The following is a 25,826-nucleotide window of genomic DNA, read 5'->3' as shown; positions in this document are numbered from 1 at the left end:
GAGAGAGAGAGAGAGAGATGGGCTCTGATTGGCAGCGTGTAGAGGGAGGAGGTGGAGGTGGGTAGGGTTGGGGGATGTTGGCCGGTTTAAATAGCCGGATTTGGCCTCAGGCGGCGAGCCGGAGCGGCGCCACACAGTGTTCACACCCCCACCAGAGACGTCCGTCAGTCCGCCGGGTTTCCGGGCGATTCCGTGTGGGACCCCATTGTTAGTCTGATGTGGCAGACACTCCCGGGCGCCCCATATACGCCCTGGATTTGGATGGATATGAGCGGTGCCGTTCAGGTGGGGCGTTTGAGGAGCCCGTCTGGGTCACTTTTTGTGACCGATCACTGATCGGCCCTTCTGTCCGGACGTTTGAGGCTGGTTTGGGGCACGCGGCTATAGATGCTCTAAGGACCTGAACCCAGAAGATGTATGATTACAGAAAAATCATATGGATATTCCGTAGAAACCTAAAAAGGTCAAAATGCCTCGCAAGCGCACGAGGAAGGGGTCTATGGTGCGATGTAGTTCGTGTCCAAATTTCTAAAACAAATTTCATTTTTTCGACAAAGGGTGAATTTTATTGGCTCAAGTGAAGCATCAAGAGGATAGAATACAATGAGCGCACACCCGGCCTCTGCATAACTAGGATGCACACAGCCAACCCAACACACACACACACACACACATAAACACACCAACAACTAGCAAAGTCCTAAGACAAAAAGCTATGCATAGGCGTTGAAAAAAAGAAAGAGAAAAATACCCCAAAGCGATCAGATCAAAGATCGACAAACTACAACTAAGACTAATTCCGCACCAACCATTGACTCCACATTGATGACGAGGATCTTCAACAACAACGCCTTCAGGAAGGAAGCGACACTCAAGCGCCGCCGTTGCCGGATCCAACCACAGAGGCCGGAATCAAAGTTTTCACCCTGAAGAAACAGTCCGAACATAACCGAGCAATGCCTCCAACAAGGTAACGACATAAAAAACATCACCATTGCCAGGGATGACCACTTGGGTCTGACCTAGGCTTTCGCCCCGGAGCTCGAGACCGGGTGCTCGCAGCACCACCTCAAAGTCACGCATGTATTGTCGCCACGGCTTTTCCGCAATCCCAGCAGCTACAGTTTGACCGCCGCCACTCCACAAACATCCCTCTGCGTCAAGTCATCGTCGATAATTTGTAACTCACCATTGAAAGTCATTCACCGGATCAAGAGATAAAAACTCCCGAAGTCTTTTCGATGACCTCCATTGTTGTGGATCCGTAGAAAGTCGTTGCAAACAATCTACAGTCACAACCATCTGGCCAATCAAATCTAGATCACCACCACCAACCGAGGATCGCAGCGTCCGAGGTCCGCGCCACACACATAGAAGGCCAGCTCATTGCCGCAGCCCCACATGTCCGGAGACCGCCATAGCTAGAGCAGTACCAGCAAAGATACATTGCGAGGTGCCGAAGGGAACCTCCCCGCGGCACGGCAGGGCTGGATCTTGGGAGGATGGAGGAGTGCGCCACAGCATAAGGGCCACACAACAAGGAGGTCCAAGACGGTCACATCCAGCACCACGACGGCCGCCGCCGACAGCAAGATCACCGGAGCAGCGGACCGAATCATAGATTCGCGGGGAGGGCTGAAGCCACTTCAACTAGAGGCGTGACCCAGACCGAGGCGAACGCCAGTCGCTGGGGCGACCAAATCCGGCTCGCCGCTCGCCAGATCCGCAGGGAGCGGCCGGCGACGGCGGATGGCGACGGAGCCCGAACAAGGGAAGGAGCGGAAGAGGAGGAAACCGAGCAGGGGCGCCTCGCCGCCGCCATCCTCGAGGGTCGAGAAGGCTTCGTTGCCGGTCCCCTCTAGCGACAACGAGGAGAAAAGAGCGGAAGGGAGGGCCGCCAGTCGCGGGATTAGGGCGCCGCCTGAGTCGCCCCTAAAACAAATTTCATGAAGAATGAAAGGAAATATTTGAAATTACGGACGTCTTCGGGGCTTGGTTAAGTGACAATTTCTATTAGACACTTCTAGGTAACCGAATTTAGATTTCATCGCTCCAATGGAGACGAACGTCAAAACTTTGTGGAACCATTCTTCCTGTGTGGCAGTGTGGGGGCCTAGATTTTGCTCCGCGCAGGGGCGGGGGGTGCATCATCGACGAGACAATCGAGGAGTTGAAAATGTTGTTGAATGTAAGATGTAGTTGTAGAGCAACAAGTATCTGTCTAGAGGCTTCATTAGTGTTGCCAACCTCAATCATTTCGCCTCCATGCTCTACTCTATGCCAACATCAGGTTTGGTCATGCTCCATACGTACCCACACATCAAGACATGGTAGGAGGCGTTGTTGTGAAGAAGGTGATGGTCGACAATCCAACATGCTTCATGGTTTGGATTTGCCAGCAGAAACGATAGAGCCATCCAAGATCCAACGCCTCAGAGCATCTCCAGCCGTTCAGCCCCCCAGGGCGCCGGAAAAGAGCGGCCTGGGGTAAGCCGGTGATAAACTCGATGCTGGGGGCGGTTCGGCACCCAGCCGTCGCCCCCCAGGTCGCTCCCAGGCGCCGATTTCGGTCCAGTGTTCGGCCTAATTATGTCCAAAAACGGCCCGATATCTGCATGAATCGGCCCATATTCAGCGCGGTTCGGCGTATTTCGGCGTGAATTTTCGCATACAAATAAAAATCAATTAGTTCATCACATAGTTCAATATGGTTCGGTGTGTTTCTGCGTGTTTCATCACATAAATCAAATAGTTCAATACAAATTATATAGTTTAACAAATAAAAACTCAAGTTTCATCACACGTCATTCCCGGCCACTCCCTTGAGCCTCCATAGGTGCTCCACCAGATCGTGTTGCAGTTCTTGATGCACCTGTAGGGCTCGGATCTCCTGACGCATATCGAGGTAGTCAGTCAAGTTTGCCGGTAGCTGGTGATCAACTTGGGCAAGAGGATCCTGCTTGTAATATGGTTCAATGTCAAACCCTGGCTCTTCCTGCTCGCTCTCAATGATCATGTTGTGCAAGATGACACGACAAGTCATGATCTCCCACATTTGATCTTTCGACCAGGTCAGAGCAGGGAACCGGACAACAGCAAATCGAGATTGGAGCACACCAAATGCCCGCTCGACATCCTCTATGCAAGCCTCCCGAACCTTCGCAAACCAGGCGTTCTTGCCTCATGGCATAGGGTTTGAGATGGTCTTCACAAATGTCGACCATCTCGGATAGATGCCATCAGCTAGATAGTACCCCTTGTTGTACTGCCGCCCATTGACCTCGAAGTTCACCGGAGGAGAATGACCTTCAACAAGCTTGGCAAAGACCGGGGAGCACTGCAGGACGTTGATGTCATTGTGAGTTCCTGGCATCCCAAAGAAAGAGTGCCAAATCCAAAGGTCCTGTGTGGCCACTGCCTCAAGTACCACACTGCAACCACTTTTGGTGCCTTTGTACAACCCCTGCCAAGCAAATGGACAGTTCTTCCATTTCCAATGCATGCAGTCGATGCTTCCAAGCATCCCAGGAAATCCTCTTGCTTCATCTATGCTAGGATCTGAGCAGTGTCTTCCTCATTGGGTGTTCGCAAGTATTGCGGCCCAAACACTGCCACCACCGCCCTGCAGAACGTGTAGAAACACTCAATGGTGGTGGACTCGGCCATGCGCCTATAGTCGTCGAGTGAATCACCGGGAGCTCCGTATGCAAGCATCCTCATAGCTGTCGTGCACTTCTGGATCGAGGTAAATCCAAGTGTGCCGGTGCAATCTATCTTGCACTTGAAGTAGCTGTCAACCTCCCGGATGGAACTCACAATCCTGAGGAAAAGCTTTCGACTCATCAGATAACGGCGTCGAAATGTTTTCTCACCGTGCAATGGAGCGTCGGCGAAGTAGTCCGAGTTGAGCATGCAGTAGCCTTCCAGACGATGCCGGTTCTTTGATTTCAGCCGCCCAAGCGCCGAGCCACCTCGCCGCGGCTTTTCACTGCTCACGAGCAGGCCGGCGAGGGCGGCGAGCACCATGAGACGCTCCTGCTCCTGGACGTCGGCTTCGGCTTCCTCCTCCAACAACGCCGCGAGCGCCTCCTCATCTTCGGAGTCCATCGCCGGGCCGGGCAATTCACCGAACACCTTGCGGGCGAGGTGGGCGCAAGCCCGCCAGTGTACAGGCCCTGCGCGACCGGAACGCCGGAAAAGGTGCCCGGACGGCGGCGAAGAGGCTGCCTCGGCGAAACCCCTTCTTTTTCCCGGCGGGAGATGGTCTACCTAGCTGCGGTGGGCGATGGACGGTGCCGAGATCGACAGGGTGGAGCAGGGTGGCGACCGAGCGCGGGGGGTAAGAGGCGAATCTGGACGAGTGGCTTGACTTTTCGCCTGCCAATGTGGCCCAGGAACGTTTTTCCCTTGCGCCAGAGCCCTCGAGCGCCCCCCCCCCCAGTGCACCGGGTTCGGCCTGCGATCGCCGGGCGCAAAAACGGGCCGAGCCGGCGGAATAGGGCGTCCTAGGGGCGCGACTGAGCCGTTTTTTCGGTGCCAGCCCAAAAAAATCACCTGAGGAGGCCGTGCTGGAGACGCGGCTGGAGATGCTCTCAATGTCCATGTAAAAAATTATCAGGAGTTCTTAAAAAAATACTTATTCATAATGCACTTAGAATGACCAAACCTGCACACAATCACTCGTCCTCAGGATCATCATCGTCGACGTCGCTGGATCTCTCCCTTCACCCACGGTAAAATTGTCGGTGTCCATGGAATTCCGTGGGTCGATGTCGGCCAAACTCCAACTGGCCACCCATGGAAGCACTTCCGCGACCGGAATTTGGGCTATCTAAACCAATTTCAACACGAGCGTTGCAATTTAGTTAGTGGCTTAGGTAGATTCAACCCAAGATAATCTTGGTGCGGCATAATCCGTGACGTCTCTCTACAGAGCTTCATCATTTCTTTTCCCCCATGTGTCAACTCTGTGCTGTGGACGTTCCAATGCCTTTACTGCCTTGCTGTTAAACTATGCTACCTTCGTCCTGGTTTATATGTCTTCTTTGTAGTTTGTGTCAAATTTACTAAAGATTTAACTAACAAAATATTAATGCATGCCATCAAACATTATATTTTTAAAAATTATGTTTAAATACGAATCCAATGAAATAATTTTTTTTGACATGCATTAACATTTTGTTAGTTAAATCTTTAGTCAAAATTTGGTACAAATTACAAAAGAAACCTATAAGCCAGGACGGAGGTAGTCGTCTTGCTTCTTCTTTGTCTTTTTTTCTCCTGCGAAATTGCTTCTTCTTTGTCATATCTTACTTTCCGGTCAACTGTTGACGCAGATTCGTTTATTCCCGTGCGAATTTACTTTTAATGTATAACAGATTTTCAATAACTTATTATAGAGTATGAGCTTTGGCACCCAGTAGCGCCTGATGATTCCATCGTCATCGACGAGGTCAGGGGATCGGTCCTCACCCACAGTCACAGCAGATCATGTTAACTTTCTTGTCAACTCTGTTGACCGGGACTCGTGTGCGAATTGGGGAGCCGCCTGTTGACCGCTGCTTATTTCGGTCCAATCCCGCAGCACACCAACCCTGTCTGATCTTCTCCACGCGTACGCGCGCCACCAACCCCACCTCACGCCACTAATAAAACCAATTCCTCTGCATTGAAAGGAGGCAGCACTAATAAAAGCAGCAAGGAAGAGGTGGGGAAGGAGCGCGCAGCCCATTTTTCTCAAGAATCATCAACCAATCGAGAAAAGAAAAAGGGAAAAAGACGACGGCGCGGCCCGGCCGCGCCGCACGACCAGTCGCATACAAATACTCCGTCCCTTCCATCCTCTGTCATCAGTCATCACCTCACCTCACCAGACCAGAGGCGTCCAACCCCTCATCGACGACCGTCTCCTCCTCCTATCCAATCAGTTCATCCACCGCGAAACCCACCGGCGGCGAGCCAGGACCGGCTGCCGGCGCGGCCATGCATAACCGGGCGGGCGGCGGCGGCGGGGCGGGGGAGATCGTGGAGGCGGGCGAGAGGATCGTGCCGCACAGCGGGCCCCTGGGCGCCAAGCGCTCCGCCATGCGCAAGAGCGCGCGCTTCGCCGAGTCCGTGTCCGCGCCGCTCACGGCGCCGCACGGGGCGCCGGCGCCGCAGCGGGCCAGAAACGACGACGACGACGACGACGACTACGTGGAGATCACCCTGGACGTGCGGGACGACTCGGTGGCGGTGCACAGCGTGAAGCCGGCGGCGGGCGGCGAGGACTCGGACGTGAAGCTGCTGGCGCAGACGCTGGAGAAGCGCTCCTCCTCCTACGGCCAGGGCGTGCTCCGGACCGCCTCCACGCGGATCAAGCAGGTCTCGCAGGAGCTGCGGCGCCTCGCCTCCGTCAACCGCCGCGGGGCCGGCCCCGGCCGGGTCGACAAGTCCAAGTCCGCTGCGGCCCACGCGCTCAAGGGGCTCAAGTTCATCAGCCGCACCGACGGCTCCGCCGGCTGGCCCGCCGTCGAGAAGCGCTTCGACGACCTCGCCGAGAACGGCCTCCTCCACCGCTCCAAGTTCGGCAAGTGCATCGGTAAGCACCGCGCCCACAGCTCAACTACTTCGTCTTGGTCTTGCATCAACCAAAATTATGTAAGCCTTCGTTCATGGTTGATTGATTAATTGTGTATCGAACAAATTTGCAGGGATGAAGGAGCTGGCGTTCGCCGGCGAGCTGTTCGACGCGCTGGCGAGGCGGCGGAACATCACCGGGGACAGCATCAGCAAGGCGGAGCTGCTCGAGTTCTGGGACCAGATCTCCGACACCAGCTTCGACAGCCGCCTGCAGACCTTCTTCGACATGTAAGCATTTATTACCAAATTTCACTGATTAATCTCCCGAGTACTCGTACTAGTACCATTCATTAATAAGAACCACTTGATTATTCCGACTAAATGAACCATCAATTCCCGAATTAACGCCTCTAATTAATCAACGAACAGGGTGGACAAGGACGCTGACGGCAGGATCACCGAGGAGGAGGTCAAAGAGGTTAGTAGTCAGATTCATTCCCACCACTCTTAATTTCACTGCTCCCTTCAGGTTCAGGTTCAGGTTCGGTCAAAGAGCTTCTAGCTGCAATGGCCGATATTTCGACGATCAGTGACTATACTTGAATAGTTCTTGCGACTTTCTCCTTTACTACCTGATTGCCATTGCACGTCGGTGTCAATGTCATCCACCACCACACGTTATGCTGACCTCGACGTGTCCTTGTCCGGCGAGTTCCCACTCCTCACCAAACCAACCAACGATCGCCAAATATTTCTTTCGTGATCTCGAACATATAATCCTGTGACGAGTTCATGGTCTAAGATCTTTAAGAAGTGCCTGAGCAAAATTCGACGACGATTGACCTTGTAACTTACGGCTGTTCTGGTAATCTGTTGTGCAGATCATCACGCTGAGCGCGGCCGCCAACAACCTGAAGAAGGTCTCGGAGCAGTCGGAGGAGTACGCCCGGCTCATCATGGAGGAGCTCGACCCCAACAACCTCGGCTACATCGAGGTAATTAAACATTGACAATGCCGTGCTTCTCTTGTTTAATGGCATGATTAATATCTGCAACATTGGTCACCTGCTCTGTTTTGCTGCCAATGGTGTTGCATGTTACTAATTATAATGTTGTCAATCAATTTGTTGCAGCTGTACAATCTGGAGATGCTGCTGCTGCAGGCGCCGAGCCAGTCGATGGGGATCGGGACGACCAACAGTCGCAACCTGAGCCAGATGCTGAGCCAGCACCTCCGGCCGACGGCGGAGCCCAACCCGCTCCGGCGGTGGTACCGCCGCGCTAGCTACTTCCTGGAGGACAACTGGCGCCGCTGCTGGGTGATCCTGCTGTGGCTCTCCATCTGCGTGGGCCTCTTCACCTGGAAGTTCATGCAGTACCGGGAGCGTGCCGTGTTCAAGGTGATGGGCTACTGCGTGTGCGTGGCCAAGGGCGGCGCCGAGACGCTCAAGTTCAACATGGCGCTCATTCTGCTCCCCGTGTGCCGCAACACCATCACGTGGTTCCGCAACCGCACCGCCGCGGGGCGGTTCGTGCCGTTCGACGACAACATCAACTTCCACAAGGTGATCGCCGCGGGGATCTCGGTCGGCGCCGGGCTGCACATCATCTCCCATTTGACGTGCGACTTCCCGCGCCTGCTGCGCGCCTCCGAGGAGGAGTATGAGCCCATGAAGCCGTTCTTCGGCGAGGACCAGCCGCCCAACTACTGGTGGTTCGTCAAGGGCACGGAGGGGTGGACGGGGCTGGTGATGCTGGTGCTCATGGCCATCGCCTTCACCCTCGCCATGCCGTGGTTCCGCCGTGGGAGACTCAGCCTCCCCAAGCCGCTCAACCGGCTCACCGGGTTCAACGCCTTCTGGTACTCGCACCACCTCTTCGTCATCGTCTACGCGCTGCTCATCGTCCACGGGCACTTCCTCTACCTCACCAAGAAGTGGCAAAAGAAGTCGGTACGTATCAATCAATCCATCCATCTTTAGGCCAGTCTCATCCGTGCTCCACCTTGAACTGTAAAGATGATAGCTGACACGTGTAAAAATGAACGTGATGTTGGTGCAGACGTGGATGTACCTGGCGGTGCCGATGGTGATGTACGCGTGCGAGCGGCTGACGCGGGCGCTGCGGTCGAGCGTGCGGCCGGTGAAGATACTCAAGGTGGCGGTGTACCCCGGCAACGTGCTGTCGCTGCACTTCTCCAAGCCGCAGGGGTTCCGGTACAAGAGCGGGCAGTACATCTTCGTCAACTGCGCCGCCGTCTCGCCGTTCCAATGGTAATTATCACTAACTCCAATCATTAGATTAGACCATCATCAAGCTTAATTTATTGGCCACCTGATGAAGGTACGAACATTTAATAATTAACAAAAATAATAATAATGGACGTGCAGGCACCCGTTCTCCATCACGTCGGCGCCGCAGGACGACTACGTGAGCGTGCACATCAGGACGCTGGGCGACTGGACACGGGAGCTCAAGAACGTCTTCTCCAAGGTCTGCCGGCCGCCGACGGAGGGCAAGAGCGGCCTGCTCCGGGCCGAGTACGACCGCGACGTCGGCGCCATGTCCAACCCGAGGTATGTGTGTACGGCCCCTTGTTTTTTCTGTTCCGTTGAAACGGCTTCCGGCTGGAATTTTTGTTCTATGTGCGGTGCGGTGTGGGTCGGTCCCTTGGCGTGGTCCAATCTGGCCGGCCTAGCGTGTGGACAGAACGGAAAGGGACGCGCATTGCTGGGTCGGGTCGGGTCGCAAGACCCAAACCGGTCTATGCCTCTCTGGTCAGTGGTCAGGCGGTAGGTGGTGGTGGATGACCACGAACGCTTCCACACACATGTGTCAAAGCATCACTCCGTCGGTGCTCCTCCGTACGGATTGTTCCAAGAAATATGTCAAAATATATGAAATTAAACTTCTGGAAGAAATCTGTACGCACTGCATTATACAACGGAGGGAGGAGTAATCTTTAGCACGCGACGATATTCGTTAGCCGCCTCCTCTGACTTTCTATTCTTCATTACCTTTTTCTAAATTTTTTTCGGTCAGAGGAACTCTGAACAGAGGAGGAAATTTTGCACTGACTAACCAAGGACCTGACTAACATGTACTCCCTCCGTTCCTAAATATAAGTCTTTGTAGAGATTCCACTATGAACTACATACGGATGTATATAGATGCATTTTAAGTGTGGTTCATTCATTTTGCTCGGTATGTAGTCCACCTAGTGGAATTCTACAAAGACTTACATTTAGGAACGGAGGGAGTAATAATAAAACTATGGTACTTGTACTGTTTCTTAGTAGAACGTCAAACATCCACATACACTCGAGACCGGAGTCAGTTGTTTCACATGACAAAGTCTCTGCTAGGAGTTTTAGAATCTACAAGATCGATACAGGATCTTTGTCATTGTTGTGCATAGCAGCCATATTATGCCTGATTCAGTTTTGGTTAGGATAAGGCGCAACTGACGGGTGGGTGGAGAAGTGACTGGCAATGTCAACATTATCTTGGGGAAAGTGACTGGTAATGCCCTCCCGGTGGAAACACATCCACTTGTTTAGTGGAGGATCGCCCGCCATCGGTCGAGGATAGAATAAGAACAATCATGTGAAGGGAAAGAACATTCTCCCTTCCGGCTGATAAATCATTGCTTAAACTAATTTGCCTGCTATCAATGTGTTTCCCCATGTGATTTGTGTCTTGATCATGTCAATCAGTCTTAATAAATTAAATTACTGCGACTTAATGTAATCTTACAAAATGTGATTGTGCTGCAGCTTCCCAAAGGTGCTGATCGACGGACCGTATGGCGCGCCGGCGCAGGACTACAAGCAGTATGACATTGTGCTGCTGGTGGGGCTGGGCATCGGGGCCACGCCCATGATCTCCATCATCAAGGACATCATCAACAACATGAAGCGGCTCGAAGGAGACGTTGAGTCCGGCAACCCCGGGGACGCGAGCACGTCGGCGTCCTTCCGGACCCGGCGCGCCTACTTCTACTGGGTGACACGGGAGCAAGGCTCCTTCGAGTGGTTCCGCGGCGTCATGGACGAGATAGCCGAGTCAGACAAGAAGAGTGTCATCGAGCTCCATAACTACTGCACTAGTGTCTATGAGGACGGGGACGCCCGGTCCGCGCTCATCGCCATGCTCCAGTCCCTCAACCATGCCAAGAACGGCGTCGACATCGTCTCCGGCACCCGTGTCAAAACCCACTTTGCGCGACCAAACTGGCGCAATGTCTACAAGCGTATCGCCCTCAACCACCGTGAACAGCGTGTCGGTAAGTACCAAACTCACTTTGTTTCACATGTGCATACTCAATTTGTTGGTAGCATAACTGGCATGCTCGGGAAGTTGCATATCATGGACACCGTGTTAAGTTTCATGCTTTCTCGGTAGTTTCTTGACACGTGCATGGTCAAAATTGGGTCGGAGAGACCGTGAAAGTCGATATCGATTTGGTTTAAGCTTGTACGACTTCTCCTCCCGTGGGTCGCTGTGAGAGGAACTTCCTGCCAGACTTGGTGCTAGACTGAACCTCAACTGTATAGCAATGGCCTAACTTTCTACAGCGAACCCGGGTTGACAAGGACATGCATGATCCTTGTCATGATCGGAGGTGTATGTGTTCAACTTGAACTGGCATGGATAGGGAGTAGCCAAGGTTGAACCAACCAATTACTGTTGCTTGCTGATAGCTACACCCAACAGTAAATGCTGAGCACATAAAACCATTCCATTGTAGAACCAAATTTGGGTAGTGGTATCCAAAATTGAGCAGCGGATAGGTATGCCACATGTTAGGTGCCAACCGATCATTGTTACTTGCTGATGGCTGCAACCACTAAAGAAATTTTGAGCAGTCTAAAGTCTGGATATACACATAAGATTCTTATGATCCATCGATGAGCTCATGCTCATCTACTCCCTGATGTACGGTAAATTCAAATTGTCCATAAAATTTTGCATGCTTGTAGCACTTGAGCATCTTCGATGTAAAAGAAAATCAGTTTTTTTTTAAATTACTGCTCATGTAGGGTGTAGACAAGCTTGGGCGCCAAAAGTCATCCTCAAATATTCTCCCTTACCTAACTTGGTCATATTAGGCAAGGCATGATCTTAACGCCAACCTGTACCGCTAGGATTTAACAGCAAACATAATAGGGTTAGGTAAGAAGGCTATAGGAGTAGCCATATCGTATTTGTGTTGAGGGTGAGGAGAGAGGAGAGGAGAGAGAAGAGAAATGGGTTGTAGATAGCATTTGCAGCACCACTGCAGCAGAGTCTCGAGGAACTTCGTGAGAGAATGAGATGGGCTATTAGATTGACTATAGATGACATATCAATGTGATATAGCCAGCAGCCGGCTCTGTTATTTTTCTTTTCTTGCTCTAAGAATTACATGATCGATCAATCAACACTGTTATGCACACACATAACGTTACTTTTCTGAATTGGAATTTACTCTATGATTCTTGGATATCACAGGAGTATTCTACTGCGGTGCACCGGTGCTAACAAAGGAGCTGCGTGACCTTGCGCAAGATTTCTCGAGAAAGACAAACACAAAATTCGAGTTCCACAAGGAGAATTTTTAACTTCTGTAGACAACCCAGCCACAAGAAGTTGCTCTTTTTGCGGAAAGTGTGTTAATTCAGTACATAGCAAGTTATTATACTTATGAGTAGAGCGACTAGATCAAAGGAGATATTGAATGTGTTGATTTAGTACATAGCAAGTCTTGTACTTATGAAAAGTAGAGGGACTAGATCAAAGTAGGTATTGGTTGATTATGACAAGTTTGATCAGATTTCGTCAGCTTTTGCCTAGAAGAATAATAAATACACTTAAGCAGTGTGGAAGTTGCATGCACAAAATTTGCAACTTTCTTAATCAACATCCATGATCAGTATACACTCTGACCAATGTTTTAATCAATCTCCGTGCCTAACTGATGTGCAGTGCGAATTGTGTGCTAATTGCTCTGCAAATCAGCGAGGGAATGTTGGAAGCAGGAATTCCTTGAGAGTTCCAACTAAATGCCTGTTTTGCTCTTCCAAATTAGAGGCAAACAGAGTTTTACTTTTTTTTTTGAAGTAATAAGGTTGAGAGTGTAAGGTTGAACCTCAAATGTGTTGGTGTCTTATAACTATGGACGAAGGGCGTAGAAATTTATGGCTACTTTCGCGTGGTTCCATCGGCTTAACTGCAATCCTTTCAAGTTGAAGTAATTAAGAAACAAAGAGACTTGCACATTATGATGATTTCACTTTGCTCACTCATTTTCGATTCACATTAGAGATTTACAAGGACATCCTCCTTAATTATACGGCATCAGACTCCAAGTCACCGAGCATCATGCCATCATCCCGCCGGCCGCGCCACCGAGGAGCCCGAGGCCGAGGCCCATTCCAATCCCTCCCGCATGCCTTGCCGGTGCAGCCATAGTCGTTGCTGGCGCATACACATAGTACATCTTTGCCGGTGCTGGAGCAGTATTATACATGTACGGTGGTGGATACACTGCGTTTGGTGGGTATGAAAATGTGGCATGCGGTTGTGGGTATGCGGTGACGGGCACCATGGGTCTGGGCATTGCCACCCCAGAGTCCCCAGAGTATTTGACGTACTGCCCTTGTTTGTTCTCTGTAGCGCTTGCAGGAGCAGCTTTGATGCCGGTGAACTTGTAGCTGAAGTAGAGAACACCGTGGGCACGGCCAGACATGGGTCGCCGCACTTGGTAGCTCATGGTCTTTGGGTCATTAGTGTTATTTGTGCCTGCCAAAAGATCATTAAGGGGCACAAATACTTCACCAACGTCATGGTGGCCGAAGAAGAGCGCCTCCGAGCGTAGCGACACATGGAGGACGAGCCCGCGCGTATCAACACATGCAGGGATCGGCAAATGGAGCATGGCATTCCATGTGGGGTTTGGACCATTGTTGTGGTCGACTTGGGTGCCAATGCCATGGGTAGGCATGCGGGAATCACCACCGGAGATGGAGGCAATGGCGTAAATGTGCATGCGGGAGAAGAATGTGACCTTCTTGAGATCGCTCGCCGAGATCAACGTTAGCTCAAGGGTCTGGTATGACATGGCCGACGTCGCCGGGAACCGAGATGGTCGAGGGATGTAGGACTAGGAGGAGGAGGAGGAGGGACTTTTTTCTGAAAGTGGCCCCTCAACTTGGAACATTGGCGTGATATGACTACTTAAAGGGGAGTGGCTATGTGTGGAATTGTCATTGAAATCGAAGCTAAGAATAGATTAGATTGGAGGCTTGGGGCTCCTTTAGAAGTGTCTTTTTGTGTGGCGTTGCGTTGGTCTCGCACCTCAAAATGCCACGCTGTTGGGTTTGTTTCTTTGTTTCGGATGCATGACTAAATTAATGCAACCACTCTTACCCTGCATTAACTTGAAACCCACTTTAATCAACGTTAATGCAACATCCAGGAATGTAGTATCACTTTGAGAATGTATAGAGCAATTTTTGTTGCAACTACTTTCCCATACACCCCATGTTCATCTCTTAATTTTCCTTTTTATGGGTTCTATAAAATCGAAAATAAATTTTTGAGCCATGAAGGAAAGCTGCATGTGAATATAATAGAAGCGGAAGAAGAGCGAGAACAACGATTTGGTGCCGGGCTCATATGTTCTCGCTTGTGAACAATAAAATCGGTAAAAATAGCAAAATTATTAAAACAAAACTGATTTTTTTAGACACCCAAGATGCTCGCGAATGCAATGTGCATGCAAAATTTGGTGATGTTTGGAGATTCAGAAAGATCTGGGCAAAAATAACAAAATTTGGGCCTATGAAAAAGTTTTTAAAAATGTACTATTCGGAGCTGATTTTTGTGTGTGTAGGGCTCCTCGAATGTCATTTAACCCTAACATAAATTAAAAGCCTAGCACAGAACATGCTCACAAACCACTAAACAACGACCCTAATCAAAAAGGGGCTGGAGGCATTTAGCCCCAGCTCTGTTCCAGATATGAGCATCATTTTTTTTTGGTCTATCAAGTGAATAAAATGGACAAACTTTTCTTCAAACACTAGTAGAAAAAGGGCCATTCGTCCCGGTTCGTGAGGGCCATTTGTCCTGGTTCCCGAACCGGGACTAAAGGGTCGGTACTAAAGTCCTATACCTTTAGTCCCGGTTCGCCTAGGAACCGGGACAAATGGAGCTCCACGTGGCCGCTGCCGCTTGCCCAGGCAGGGGGGCCTTTTGTCCCGGTTGGTGCCACCAACCTGGACCAAAAGGCTTACATGCGTCAGCAGTTCAGGGGCTAGGTTTTTTGTTTTTTTCTGAAGGGGGGGGGGTAGGGGGTTTGGGGGGTTTTGTAGGGTTAATTTAGGGGTTTCATATATTGTGTTAGCTAGCTAATAAAGAGAAGTGTCCTCTCTTATCTCCGTGCTTGGTCGATGGTACGTACTATACGTATAGAGAGGACTCGAGACGCGAGCTAGCTAGTAAGCAAATGAAGGAAACCATTAAGTACAAAAGATCGTCATGAACATATACACGGAGAGAAGTGATCGACCTCTCCTTCTCCGATAGATTGGTCGAACAACAAGTTCTCGTATATCTATCCGACGCTGCTGGCTACTTATATATATAGAATATAAGATCTCTTACAAAATCCCCTAACATCTGAACTCAACTTCCACATGGTATTCTCCGTGTTTGTCGATGACGTGGTCAAGAAAGAATCCCGCCAATTCCTCTTGAATTGCTCGTATGCGATCTTGTGGTAGGAGTTCATCCCGCATCTGCCACATCTAATTTCAAGAAGGGGGTCAATACATATATATGAATGAAACTGAACACAAATGATGGTAATAAAATAAAATAGTGAATATTATTGCTTACGCACTTCATATTGTTGTTTAGAGTAGCCCCGTTCACAGGTGGTGTGGTGGATGAACTCGCAAATGTAGTATCCACAGAAATCATTCCCGGGTTCCTGCCACAACCACTTTACAAGAAATAGAGGTCAATCAAACTGATAAGCAAGCATGCTAAATGGTATTGATGAAACTAGCTAGAATCAATGGGAGATGCGCAGAACTAGCTAGTAGCTAGTACTTACTTTCGGATGGTTAAATCGCAGTTGCGCCGGCAGTCCCGGAGCTTCTGCGGTGAACTTTTTCCAAACCCTGCCAGACAAAGAAAACAATAACTTGATATCAGGAAATGAACAAAGTTGCCGATATGGTGCGATAATGATCGATCGATTGAACTTACTTCTCGAGCATTTTAGTCATGGTCACATACTCCTCCAGATTTTTTCGTTTGGAGTCTATGACAGTTACTAGTCCCTGCTCAAGCTTAATCTCTAGCAGAATAAAGTGGAAGCTGCGCACGCATGCATAACTCATCAATTACATTACTATAACCTCAAGTAATAAGGGAAACCGAATATGCACAAGACAGTAACACTCACTTGTATTCGTAAGGAAAGAGTATTGTAGCTTTGTTTTGATTTCGAAGTAACGATGCGGGCAAGTTGGGCTCGGTTTCTCTGCCAGAATGTTTAACACTCTATTCATTCATGAGATTTATGTTAATGAACCCAATATCACCTACTTGTCTTTTCTTCAATTCGGCGATCTTCAATCTGCATAATATAGTGAGGATAATTATATATACATGCAATGAAAGAGCTTAGCTATATATAGAGACTTAATTAATTACAGAGAAGTAGTACTTACAGACAGTAGCAAGTGATGATTGTTTTATCAAGGGCCTTTTGATTGAAAAACTGGAAGAACTCCTCATATGGAACTAACAACAACTCAATTCCAACGAGGTCGTGCTCCTCTTTAACTCTCAGCGACAAAGTATTGTTCCCAGACTTCCTGCAGATGTTCATGTATCATTCATGGAATCTTTGCATCATCGTTGTTAGGGAAGTACCAGGTCTGACGAGAGGCTTCCCGTGCTCGAATCTTAATGTGTCCACCTCCATTGCTTCAAAAAAATTGCATCCTCGTCAGTCATGTAATCTCTAGGATTGGTACCGGGCAGCAACCCCGAAAGATTAGCGACGATATCACTAGACACATTGAGCGGGGGGCACGATTGCTTCGCTTGTTCGCCATGCTGGGGATTTTTTCCCTTTTCTTCGTTCTGCTAGCCTTTGATCCCTGCAAGTACTTCCCGACCGCTCCGCTTCCTTATATGTCCTTTCAATGATGCGGTCATAGTTGGATTGCGGCAGAGGCGGTGATGGTCGCTGCAGGGCATCCAATGTGTGCTTTGCTTTCACCGGATCTATCTTCTCCTCCGGAGGTGGATGTTTCTTAGCTTTTACCGATTCAAAGAAGTCTGTCACTTGGCCTTCACAGATCTTCTGGTTTTCCTCATCTCTCCTCTCGTATGGTAGGCTTGAGAGACGATGGACTGAATCTGTATTGCCTCCCGCCTCTGGCTGTACTGCTAGACGTCGGAGCTGTCGGAGGGGCTGCATATGTCTTCTTTCGTTGCTGAAGAGGCGGAGCAGCCGGAGGCGGACTGCTACAATGTGCCGGAGCAGCCGGAGCGGTGGTGTCTGTGTTCTCCCGTCGCTTACGAGGCTACGAAGGAGGAGGCGGGCTGCTCGGACGCGCCGGAGCAGGCGGAGTACTGCCACCCTCACGCGCCGGAGCAGGAGGCGGAGTGTCCTGATTACTCGCCAGAGGAGGAGGAGGAGGCGGAGGAGGCGGAACGCCCAGCTGACTAGCAGGAGCCGTGAAGTTCAGAAGCTTGATGTGCTCCTTCCGCCATAGACACGGAGTATGCATAGCAAGACCCAGCTGAGTCTCCCCATCACCTGTAGGGTGGTCAAGTTGGAGCTCCTTAAATCCTTCCGTTATTTCGTCTACCATCACAATAGCATAGCCTTGTGGAATCGGACGACAGTGAAAAGTTGCTCCAGGTGAAGGAGGGAACACAAAGCCGACAGCCGCCTTGACTTTGAGCTGAAGCCATTGCGTCATAAGGTGGCACTGGTGTGAATCCGTGATAAAATCCACGGGGTAGCTAGGACCCGTCAAGTCAGGTTGTTGAACGAGATCGGTGGAAGCCACGCTGCTTCTCTGCTGAGATGGTGGGGTAGCTTCTGGGGTAGCTTCTTGGGCAGGATCTCGCAGCTGCTGGTTCTCAACATCTTGTCGTTCCTCTAACTTCTGTACCCTTGCCTTAAGCTCCTGCAGTTCACTCTACTCCACTTTCCTCCTCCTCTCTTGGGTTTTGTAACCGCCTGCGTCAAGAAACCCGACCTTCCACACAACGGAGCCTGGCGTGCCTCGTGTTCGTCTAGGGTGCTCGGGATTCCCGAGGACCCTTGTGAGCTCGTCGTTCTCTCTGTCGGGAACGAACTTCCCTTCCCGCACTTCATTGATTGCTTTCCGAAGCTTCGTCATGGGTGTTGCAAGTTGCTCGTCCGTCCAGCAGCACTTCCCTGTTTCAGGGTCCAATGTTCCACCAGCCCCGAAGAACCAAGTCCTACAACGGTCTGGCCAGTGCAATGTCTCTGGTTCGACCCCTTTAGCAATCAGGTCCTGCTCAGCCTTGTCCCACAACGGTCGGGCTTTGAGGTAGCCACCTGACCCCGTGCGATGGTGATGCTTCTTCTTTGCAGCATTTATCTTGTTAATCGCTAACATCTTCTGACTCCTCTCCGATGTCTTGTTGGCCACAAATGTGGGCCAGTGATCTCTTATCTTCTCAAATCGTCCGGTGAATTCTGAGTCTTGTCTTGGTCGACATATGTTGCTTTCAACTCATTCTTCCACCTCCTGAATAGATTTGCCATCTTCTTGAGAGCACAGGACTTGATCAATGGCTCTATAACTAGATTCTCCGGATCCTCCTCTTTCGGTAGGGTGAAATTTACCTTCAGCACTTTCCAAAGATCATATTTCTGTCTATCTTCGACAAAAGAAACTTGAAGCTCTTCCTTCTTAGGCTGATTCCATAGCTCGATGCTGATCGGGATCATGTCCCTAACAAGAACCCCGCACTGAGCAGAAAATGCTTCCTTGGTCCGTAGGGGTTTAATCGGTTTGCCATCGCGCGTGATTTCTGTGATCGTGAACATTTCATCCGAGCGCAACTTTTTCTTCGGGCCTCATTTCTTTACTGAAGTATTGCTTGATCCAGAGGGCTATATAAAAGAAGAAAGAAGAGTTAATATATATACCAAAATAATTAATGCATCAATTAGCTAGTCAACACAGGCTTAATTCATATATATACCTGGCTGGACTCTGTTCGGTCACCGAAGCTGTCATCACGGTCTCCTTCTTGCACCGGCATTCAGTCACTGGAGCCATCATAATCATGTCCTTCCTCCTCTGTTGTTCTATAACCGTAGTGATGCGGAGCATCCCACGCTCATCCCCATGTACACTCCGACTACTCTCCAAGCCCCAAGGATACATAAGATGAGACCTCGACTATGCGCCATTGGACACAAGGTGAACCCGTTCCTAAATGCTTCCTCTTTCCATTCGTGTGAGACATGGCTGCTACTTCAAGCACGAACCTTGTGCATACTCAGGTACACCCGAGGAGACCATGGAGAATCAAAGGACCAAGGCCAAGCAGGGAAGAGAAGAAGGAAGAAGAGTCTACTGCTACAGCAGTCGGACATCCGGCCATGTCCCGGACATCCGGCCCAGCCCGGACATCCGACCCTTCCACCGGAAATCCGGCCTCCATCACAGAGTGCATCTGGGGACGACCCCGATAGCCCGGACATCCGGCTCTTTCCGAACCGCCGGACATCCGGCCCCTAGCCCGGACATCCGGACCCCACCTATCCAGAGAGCTCCGAGACCGGCCACTCCAGCCCGGACATCCGGCCCGCTAGCCCGGACATCTGGCACCTCGCGAAGGCCCGGACATCCGGCCTCCCCTGCCTGCGTGCAGCACATCTGGGCCAAGTCCCATGTACCGCTTCGCCCCTTAGACTATATATACTCTCCTCCACCTACGTTTTAGGGTTAGCGTTGATTTAGCTCATTTGTGAGATAGAGCCTCACTCATCCATCGGATCTCCTCCTCGTGAGAGACCGCGGCCTCCTCGGAGAAGATCCACTTGGATTCAAGACCCCTTTACGGGAAGATCCCCTCGTGGATTCAAGACCTCCTCTCGGAGAAGAACGGTTACTCTTGTATTTTCCCTTTGTTGATTTTGGATCATGTGTTACCTTATGCTTTCGGTGATCTAGCACTCGTGTGATTGATTCCTTGTCGGTTGAGTGTTTCTCTCGTTTCCCCCCGTGATTCCCTTTGTTATCTTCCGCTCATTCTTCATGTCTCCTCGTATGATCCACTCCAAACGTGAAAGATCGGCCCCTAGGGTTCCGCCCTACATCATCTTGGTATCAGAGCCAGGTTGATCACGTTTTTGGAGCCCCTACCCCGTGTTTTCTAGCTTGATTTTGTTGATTTCGTCATAAATCCGAAAATCCCTACCAAAAATAGCCCCCCAATTTTTTTTGTGATTTGTTGGTTTGATGATGTTTTGTTGATTTTGATTCGTGGATTTGCTTGGTTTCAAGTGGATCTAGCATTTCCTCAAGTTTCACCATCTTCCATCCACGAAATCTCCGCAATTTTGCCCCCGAAATCATCAATTTCCACCCCCAAAATCGAGGTCCTCGAGTTCATCGTCGGATTGGGAGCCCGGACATCCGGCCCGGCCAGCGGACATCCGGCCTGCCCGGACATCTGGCCATTAGCCCGGACATCTGGCCCCTGGAGCACATTTTCGCGCAAGTTTCTGGACACCAGGTCCCAGACATCCGGCCAAACCCCCGAATGTCCGCCCGCTGTCATTTCAGCCTCCCGTGTTTCACCGTTTTGCCCATAACTAATTCATCCGAACTCCGATTTTGACGTTCTTTAGCTCGTATTGAAGCTCTTGACATCCCCCTTCCCACAAAAATACCACCAACATCATTTGACTCCATCAAAGTTTTGAAAATTTGGCAAGTTTGCATAGGCTTTCCACCATATCATCCGCATAGCCACCACCGACTTCCAAAACCTAACCCAATTTGTTCCCTATAGCATTAGTGGTTGCTTGAGTAGTGATTTGAGTCTCCTAAGGTGTTTCGCCTACTTAGGGACGGTTGCTTCTTCATCAACCACCACCACCATTTCCACATAACCTTGCCCACCATACATTTCGCAACTTAACCCAATTTTGTTTGAGTTGTTGCTTGTGTCTCCTAAGGTGTTTCGGCTACTTAGGGACGACAACTTCAACTCCGACACGTGTATAGCCAATCATTCCACTTCTGCATTGCCAAGTGCAAACCACCACCACTTTCCGCTACCATCATTTTGACATTTGACGTTTGAGATTTTGAGTTCGCAGTTTTTCCGTTTCCTAAGGTGTTTCGGCTACTTAGGGACGAGTCTCCATCATCTTGGTTTCTACATCAAGAACACCGCTACTCATCATCACCGGACGGTAACCTCCATATCATCTTGGTATCGTGGTATCCCTCCATTGTATATTTCCCTTGCCATTGCATTGTTAACCCCTAGCCCGTTTTGTGTTACTTGCCTATCGAGACTAGACATTTGAGTATTGCTGGCAACGTGACTTGTGCACATTAGTGATCATACTTCCCATATCATACATACGATATCATCGTGGTGCATATATTGGTATCATATCTCGTGTCACAAGTTTGTTCCCGCATATACACAATTGCTATCTTGATTTGTGCATTGTGCAAAATTGGCCATACAAAAAAAGAAATAAAGCTTTTAAGCAAAAGAGAAAGAGCAAAAGAGCTTGTAAGCAAGTGCCATAGCATCATACCACATTGCATATAAGATTGTCATATCCGATCATCTTGGATCATCTTGAGAGAACACCGGGAACCATACATATATAGCATACTTGGGATAGAAAGTATATCCATTTTGCATCTTATAGGTTGTGCACAAGTGTCGTATCCGCCTATTGAGCAATCATGCTAGCGTCTCTCTTGAGTTGTGCAACACGAGCGTTTTCCATGGATTCCACATTTTGTGCTCATTCCTTGATTGCACGGCCCCATTTATCTATCCGTGTGTGTGTTTCCATGTGCCATTCTTTGCTATTGGTCCATTTGTTTCACTTGCGAATTTGTGAATCTCTTTCAACATTATTGACTCTTGCTAACATTTTGCATTAAATTTTTGTGCCACTATCCTCACCGAGCTCCTCCATAAGCTTTACTTGTATAGGTGTGAGAACCGACAAGGATTGGTACCAATAGTGCTATTTCATTGTCCGCATTTGAGTGAACTTGATTCATTGTCAACATCGGTCAAGGTACATTGGTATAAGTTCTTCTCTTTCTCCCACTCATATTTGCTCGAGTCTTGTGATGGATAGGCAAGGCATTTCCTCTCCGGTCCTCCACAACAACGACGGCGTGAACAACTACATCACCAAAGCGTCTATCTTCGATCTACAATGACAAATGCAAGGTGCACAATCAAGATTGCGAGAGCGCATCAAGAACATCTCCATCAACATTCGTCACTCCAAAGCACGGAGAAGGGACTACATCGACAAGAAGCTTGCCGCACATAAAGAGGAGCAAGATGCAAGGATGGAGGAGATTCGGACCTTGCTCAAGTCTACTTCCCCTTCATCATTTTCAAGGCGACGACATTCAAGCCACAAGTCTTCGAAGCATGAAAAAGATGCAAGCGCAAGTCCTCCAAGTCCACATCTACATGGCGACCACCATCACGTTCGTGATCAACATCATCATGAAGGGCAAGTCACCTCCAAGCATTATGTGCACGACGACAATGAACGACATCTTCTACGAGTTCAAGCACGACAACGACATCATCATCACGAAGATGCTCCACAAGCGCAAATGCACAAGTCCCAACAAGCCCTACTTCACGCCAAGTCCAAGCTTCATAAGCACAAAAGGAGACCGCGAGACGACCACCACCAAGACGGCGCTATGGCTACAACAACCACTTTGGCATCTTCGCCAAGTGCTATCAAGGCATCTTCGCCTTTGGACGTATGGCATTTTCGCCTACTCCCCACGTGTACGCCTACATCGACTTCATCAAGTCCAAGGCGACCACCTACAAGTGAGGGCCATCTTCAGAAGCCCCTCAAGGAAGATGACCGAGCATGGGAAACTCCCTTCGTTCATGGAGACGAGCTACGAGGTGCCACATCATATGGACCTCCCACACCAAGACGGTGACAAGACGGTCGAGCACGGGCCATCCCCTTCGACCACGGCGATGAGTGCAAACCTCTTCAACAACATGAAGACGGCGCCCATATTGGACTCATACTCCAAGTCAAGCTACGTGACCGCGCATGGAGACATTTGCACCTACATCTCTCCGACACCCACATATGTCGAGATGCCCCAAGTGCCATGTGAGGAGAGCCACTACCACATGAGTGACATGAGTGACTCCACCATATGTGACATTGAGAGCATTTCCTATGAGAGGATGAGTGTGACCACCAATAGCCCCACACATGAGAGCATGCCACACATCCTATGTGAGGTTGAGCGCCATTTTAGTTACTCCACCAACCATATGAGTGAGAGCATCCTTGAGGGAGTGAGTAAGCCACAACACTTAGAGAGTGAGGTAGTTGACACGGCATGTGAGGCCACTATGATTTCTAACGACTTAACCTCTACTCCTAGTGTGTTTTCTTCTTTGGTGCTAGGTCTCCTACATCACGACATGCCTATCCTTGACGAGTCTATACCTCCAATGAAGACGACGATGACCATGGTGGACAATGTTGAACCCCCCACATGGTTCCATCAAGATGAAGATGACAACAAGTGGATCTTGGACACCTCACCTGCAACACATCAGCGACACTCCAAAGGTAACATAGGTGATGGTGCTTCTCTTGTCCCACTAGTGGACTCTCTTAACAATGATTGCTTGCATGATGTTGATCCACCTATTCCCATGCTTCATGCTAGTGCGACTTCTTCATGTCATGACTTACCTATTTATGATGAATATGACGATGAGCATGTTGAGTTGCCTAGTTGTGATGCTATGCTTCATAGGATATCATGTGAAAATTCTTTTGGTCACATCATGTTCGACAAACCATTGAACTTGTCATATGCTATGAGTGAGATCTCCCATATTGCATCATTTCAACCTCAACATAGTAACTATGCATGCCCCATTAAAATAAATCCTATTTGCACTTATGGCATAGATGACGAGATGATGGTCATTGCCTTTTGTTTTCCATGTGATGATATTGCCATGCTTCCTTTACATGATTTGCGCAATTTATCTACTATATCATGCCATGATCACATTGTTCCAAATATGCATTGTTTTGGATGTTGTCAATATTCTCCATGTGATGTTTCTACTCATGCTCATGAGGAGACCCCCATAGTTTCCTCATACATATTAGGAGATCTTTATGCATTTCATACTTCGCATGATTCCCATAATTGCGTGCACCATATGCATTCCATGAATAAAAATGCTCTAGTTATTGCTCGTGATGCATTACACAATTTGAGTCTCCATTATGACATGCATAACAACAAACCTATCATGATGGATGACATGTTTCTATATCACGCATCTCATTTATTTGAGCATTGGATATTTTGTGCTAACTGACACATGCATGTGCGCATCATGATGGATGATGTGTACATATACCACGCACGCACAATTTTCTCTTTGGCTTTGTTTTGTGTAGGTACTCACACATACTCGTCAACCTCTCAATCCCAAGAGTTGACGAAACGAGCTCTTAAGAGCAACGACGACGTGGGATCCCGTGGACTATCCTTACCACCATCCCCTTCACGCAACGACTCCGCGCATCTCTTTTACTTGTCTCTCACACGGCTATGGGCTATTTACCATTTTTCCCTCTATGCCCATACTATCGTGTTCACTTTGCATGTTATGCCTCTTTACATGATTTTGCCATGCAATTGTGACCCTTGCTTGCATCTACCCATGATTCACAATTATGATACTCCTATGTGTATTTGCATGCTTGGTGGAGATCCTTGTTGCTATTGACATGTTTATCATGTGCCCCATGCCATTGATGCTTATTGTGTTGGGAGAGTCATGATGACCCATTGCTATTTACATATGGCTTCTCACCAATACATTGATGATATTTTTCTCATATCTTGCTTTCATGCTTGTGATATATCATGTGTGTTATTCATGCCCACTATTCGCACACATGACATGCTTGCCATGATTCCTTCTAGTATGTTGCATCTTTGCACTACTAGCTTGCTTGACTTGATCGCTATGATTGCTTGCTATGTTGCATCACCCATGTTCCACTATTACTTGCTTTCTTTGGTTGATGACATATATGTTGATGCCTCTCACATGATATATCTTGTTCATTGTCACTTGCCTCCATTGGTTGCCTCTCTCATATCCACTTGTATTGAGTGCCAACTTGCTATGCTTATTGATCTTGGAGACTTTGACACTTTACTTGTGATGCATGCTTGTTTGATTGAGCCTATTGTATTTGGTTGTTCTCACATCATATGCCTCCATACTATAAAATGCTCCCTTGTACTTTCTTATGATGAGCATGATGCATACACTTGTTGGGTATCTTACCACACGAATGATAGGTTTTGCAATTCCGCTAACCTCATTTGTTTTTCTAAGTGCTTGCCATGTTATTTCATTTTGAAGGATTCACAAGGCAGTACCATGACGCAACTTGGTCATGTGAAGGCATACACGATGTGCGACACCAACATTTTCGACATTCTCATAAAGGTGAACTCCTTCTCTTTGAGCCATCCTCAAATACGCATATTGGATGGGTCACTCTTTCATTGTTGTTTCCTTCTTCTTGTCCACATGAAACATCTCTCGGACGGAGGAGCGACATTGGAGATTGACTCTATGGACCTTCACATTGAGGAGCGCTCGCACTTATTGGATGCACATTCCGAACTCAACTCATGCCACGACATCGAGCATTGGTACACCAACACCTCCATATTTGTTGATTGTGCTCATACATGTCATGCTCGATGGACATATCATACTTACCACAAGTTTGCACCCCATGCATGGATTGACTCACATTATGATTGCCTTGTTGCATCTTGTATTCCCATGTCATCCATGATATTGGAGCTTGTTCACTTCCTTAGAAATTTTGTTGTGATCTTCCTTGATGGCATATTCATACATAATGATCATATTGTCGACCATCAATTGCA

The 25,826-nt window shown here is 49.0% G+C and overlaps 1 protein-coding gene and 1 pseudogene across 1 annotated transcript; one reads left to right on the top strand and one right to left on the bottom strand.

The window, feature by feature from the left end:
* The first annotated feature begins 5,777 nt into the window (after window positions 1-5,777).
* LOC119291887 (respiratory burst oxidase homolog protein B-like) lies at window positions 5,778-12,480 on the top strand. Its single transcript, XM_037570701.1, has 9 exons — window positions 5,778-6,580; window positions 6,693-6,849; window positions 6,991-7,039; window positions 7,443-7,556; window positions 7,695-8,513; window positions 8,623-8,834; window positions 8,952-9,137; window positions 10,338-10,846; window positions 12,055-12,480. The coding sequence occupies exons 1-9, from the start codon at window positions 5,983-5,985 to the stop codon at window positions 12,162-12,164; spliced, it is 2,754 nt and encodes a 917-aa protein (XP_037426598.1). The 5' UTR covers window positions 5,778-5,982; the 3' UTR covers window positions 12,165-12,480.
* Window positions 12,481-12,764: 284 nt separating this feature from the next.
* On the bottom strand, window positions 12,765-13,702 carry LOC119291888 (annotated as a pseudogene).
* Window positions 13,703-25,826: the final 12,124 nt, after the last annotated feature.

Source organism: Triticum dicoccoides, chromosome 4B, assembly GCF_002162155.2.
Source record: "Triticum dicoccoides isolate Atlit2015 ecotype Zavitan chromosome 4B, WEW_v2.0, whole genome shotgun sequence".
NCBI classification, from domain to species: Eukaryota; Viridiplantae; Streptophyta; class Magnoliopsida; order Poales; family Poaceae; genus Triticum; species Triticum dicoccoides.
The sequence above is the reverse complement of the archived record's forward strand: the minus strand, read 5'-3'. Positions and strand labels throughout refer to the sequence as shown.

Excerpts from the sequence above, each read along its gene's own strand:
- LOC119291887 (XM_037570701.1), top strand. The coding sequence starts at position 5,983 with ATGCATAACCGGGCGGGCGGCGGCGGCGGGGCGGGGGAGATCGTGGAG. Across the intron at positions 6,850-6,990 it reads CTGCAGACCTTCTTCGACAT|GGTGGACAAGGACGCTGACG; the intron begins GTAAGCATTTAT and ends ATCAACGAACAG. Across the intron at positions 10,847-12,054 it reads CCACCGTGAACAGCGTGTCG|GAGTATTCTACTGCGGTGCA; the intron begins GTAAGTACCAAA and ends TGGATATCACAG.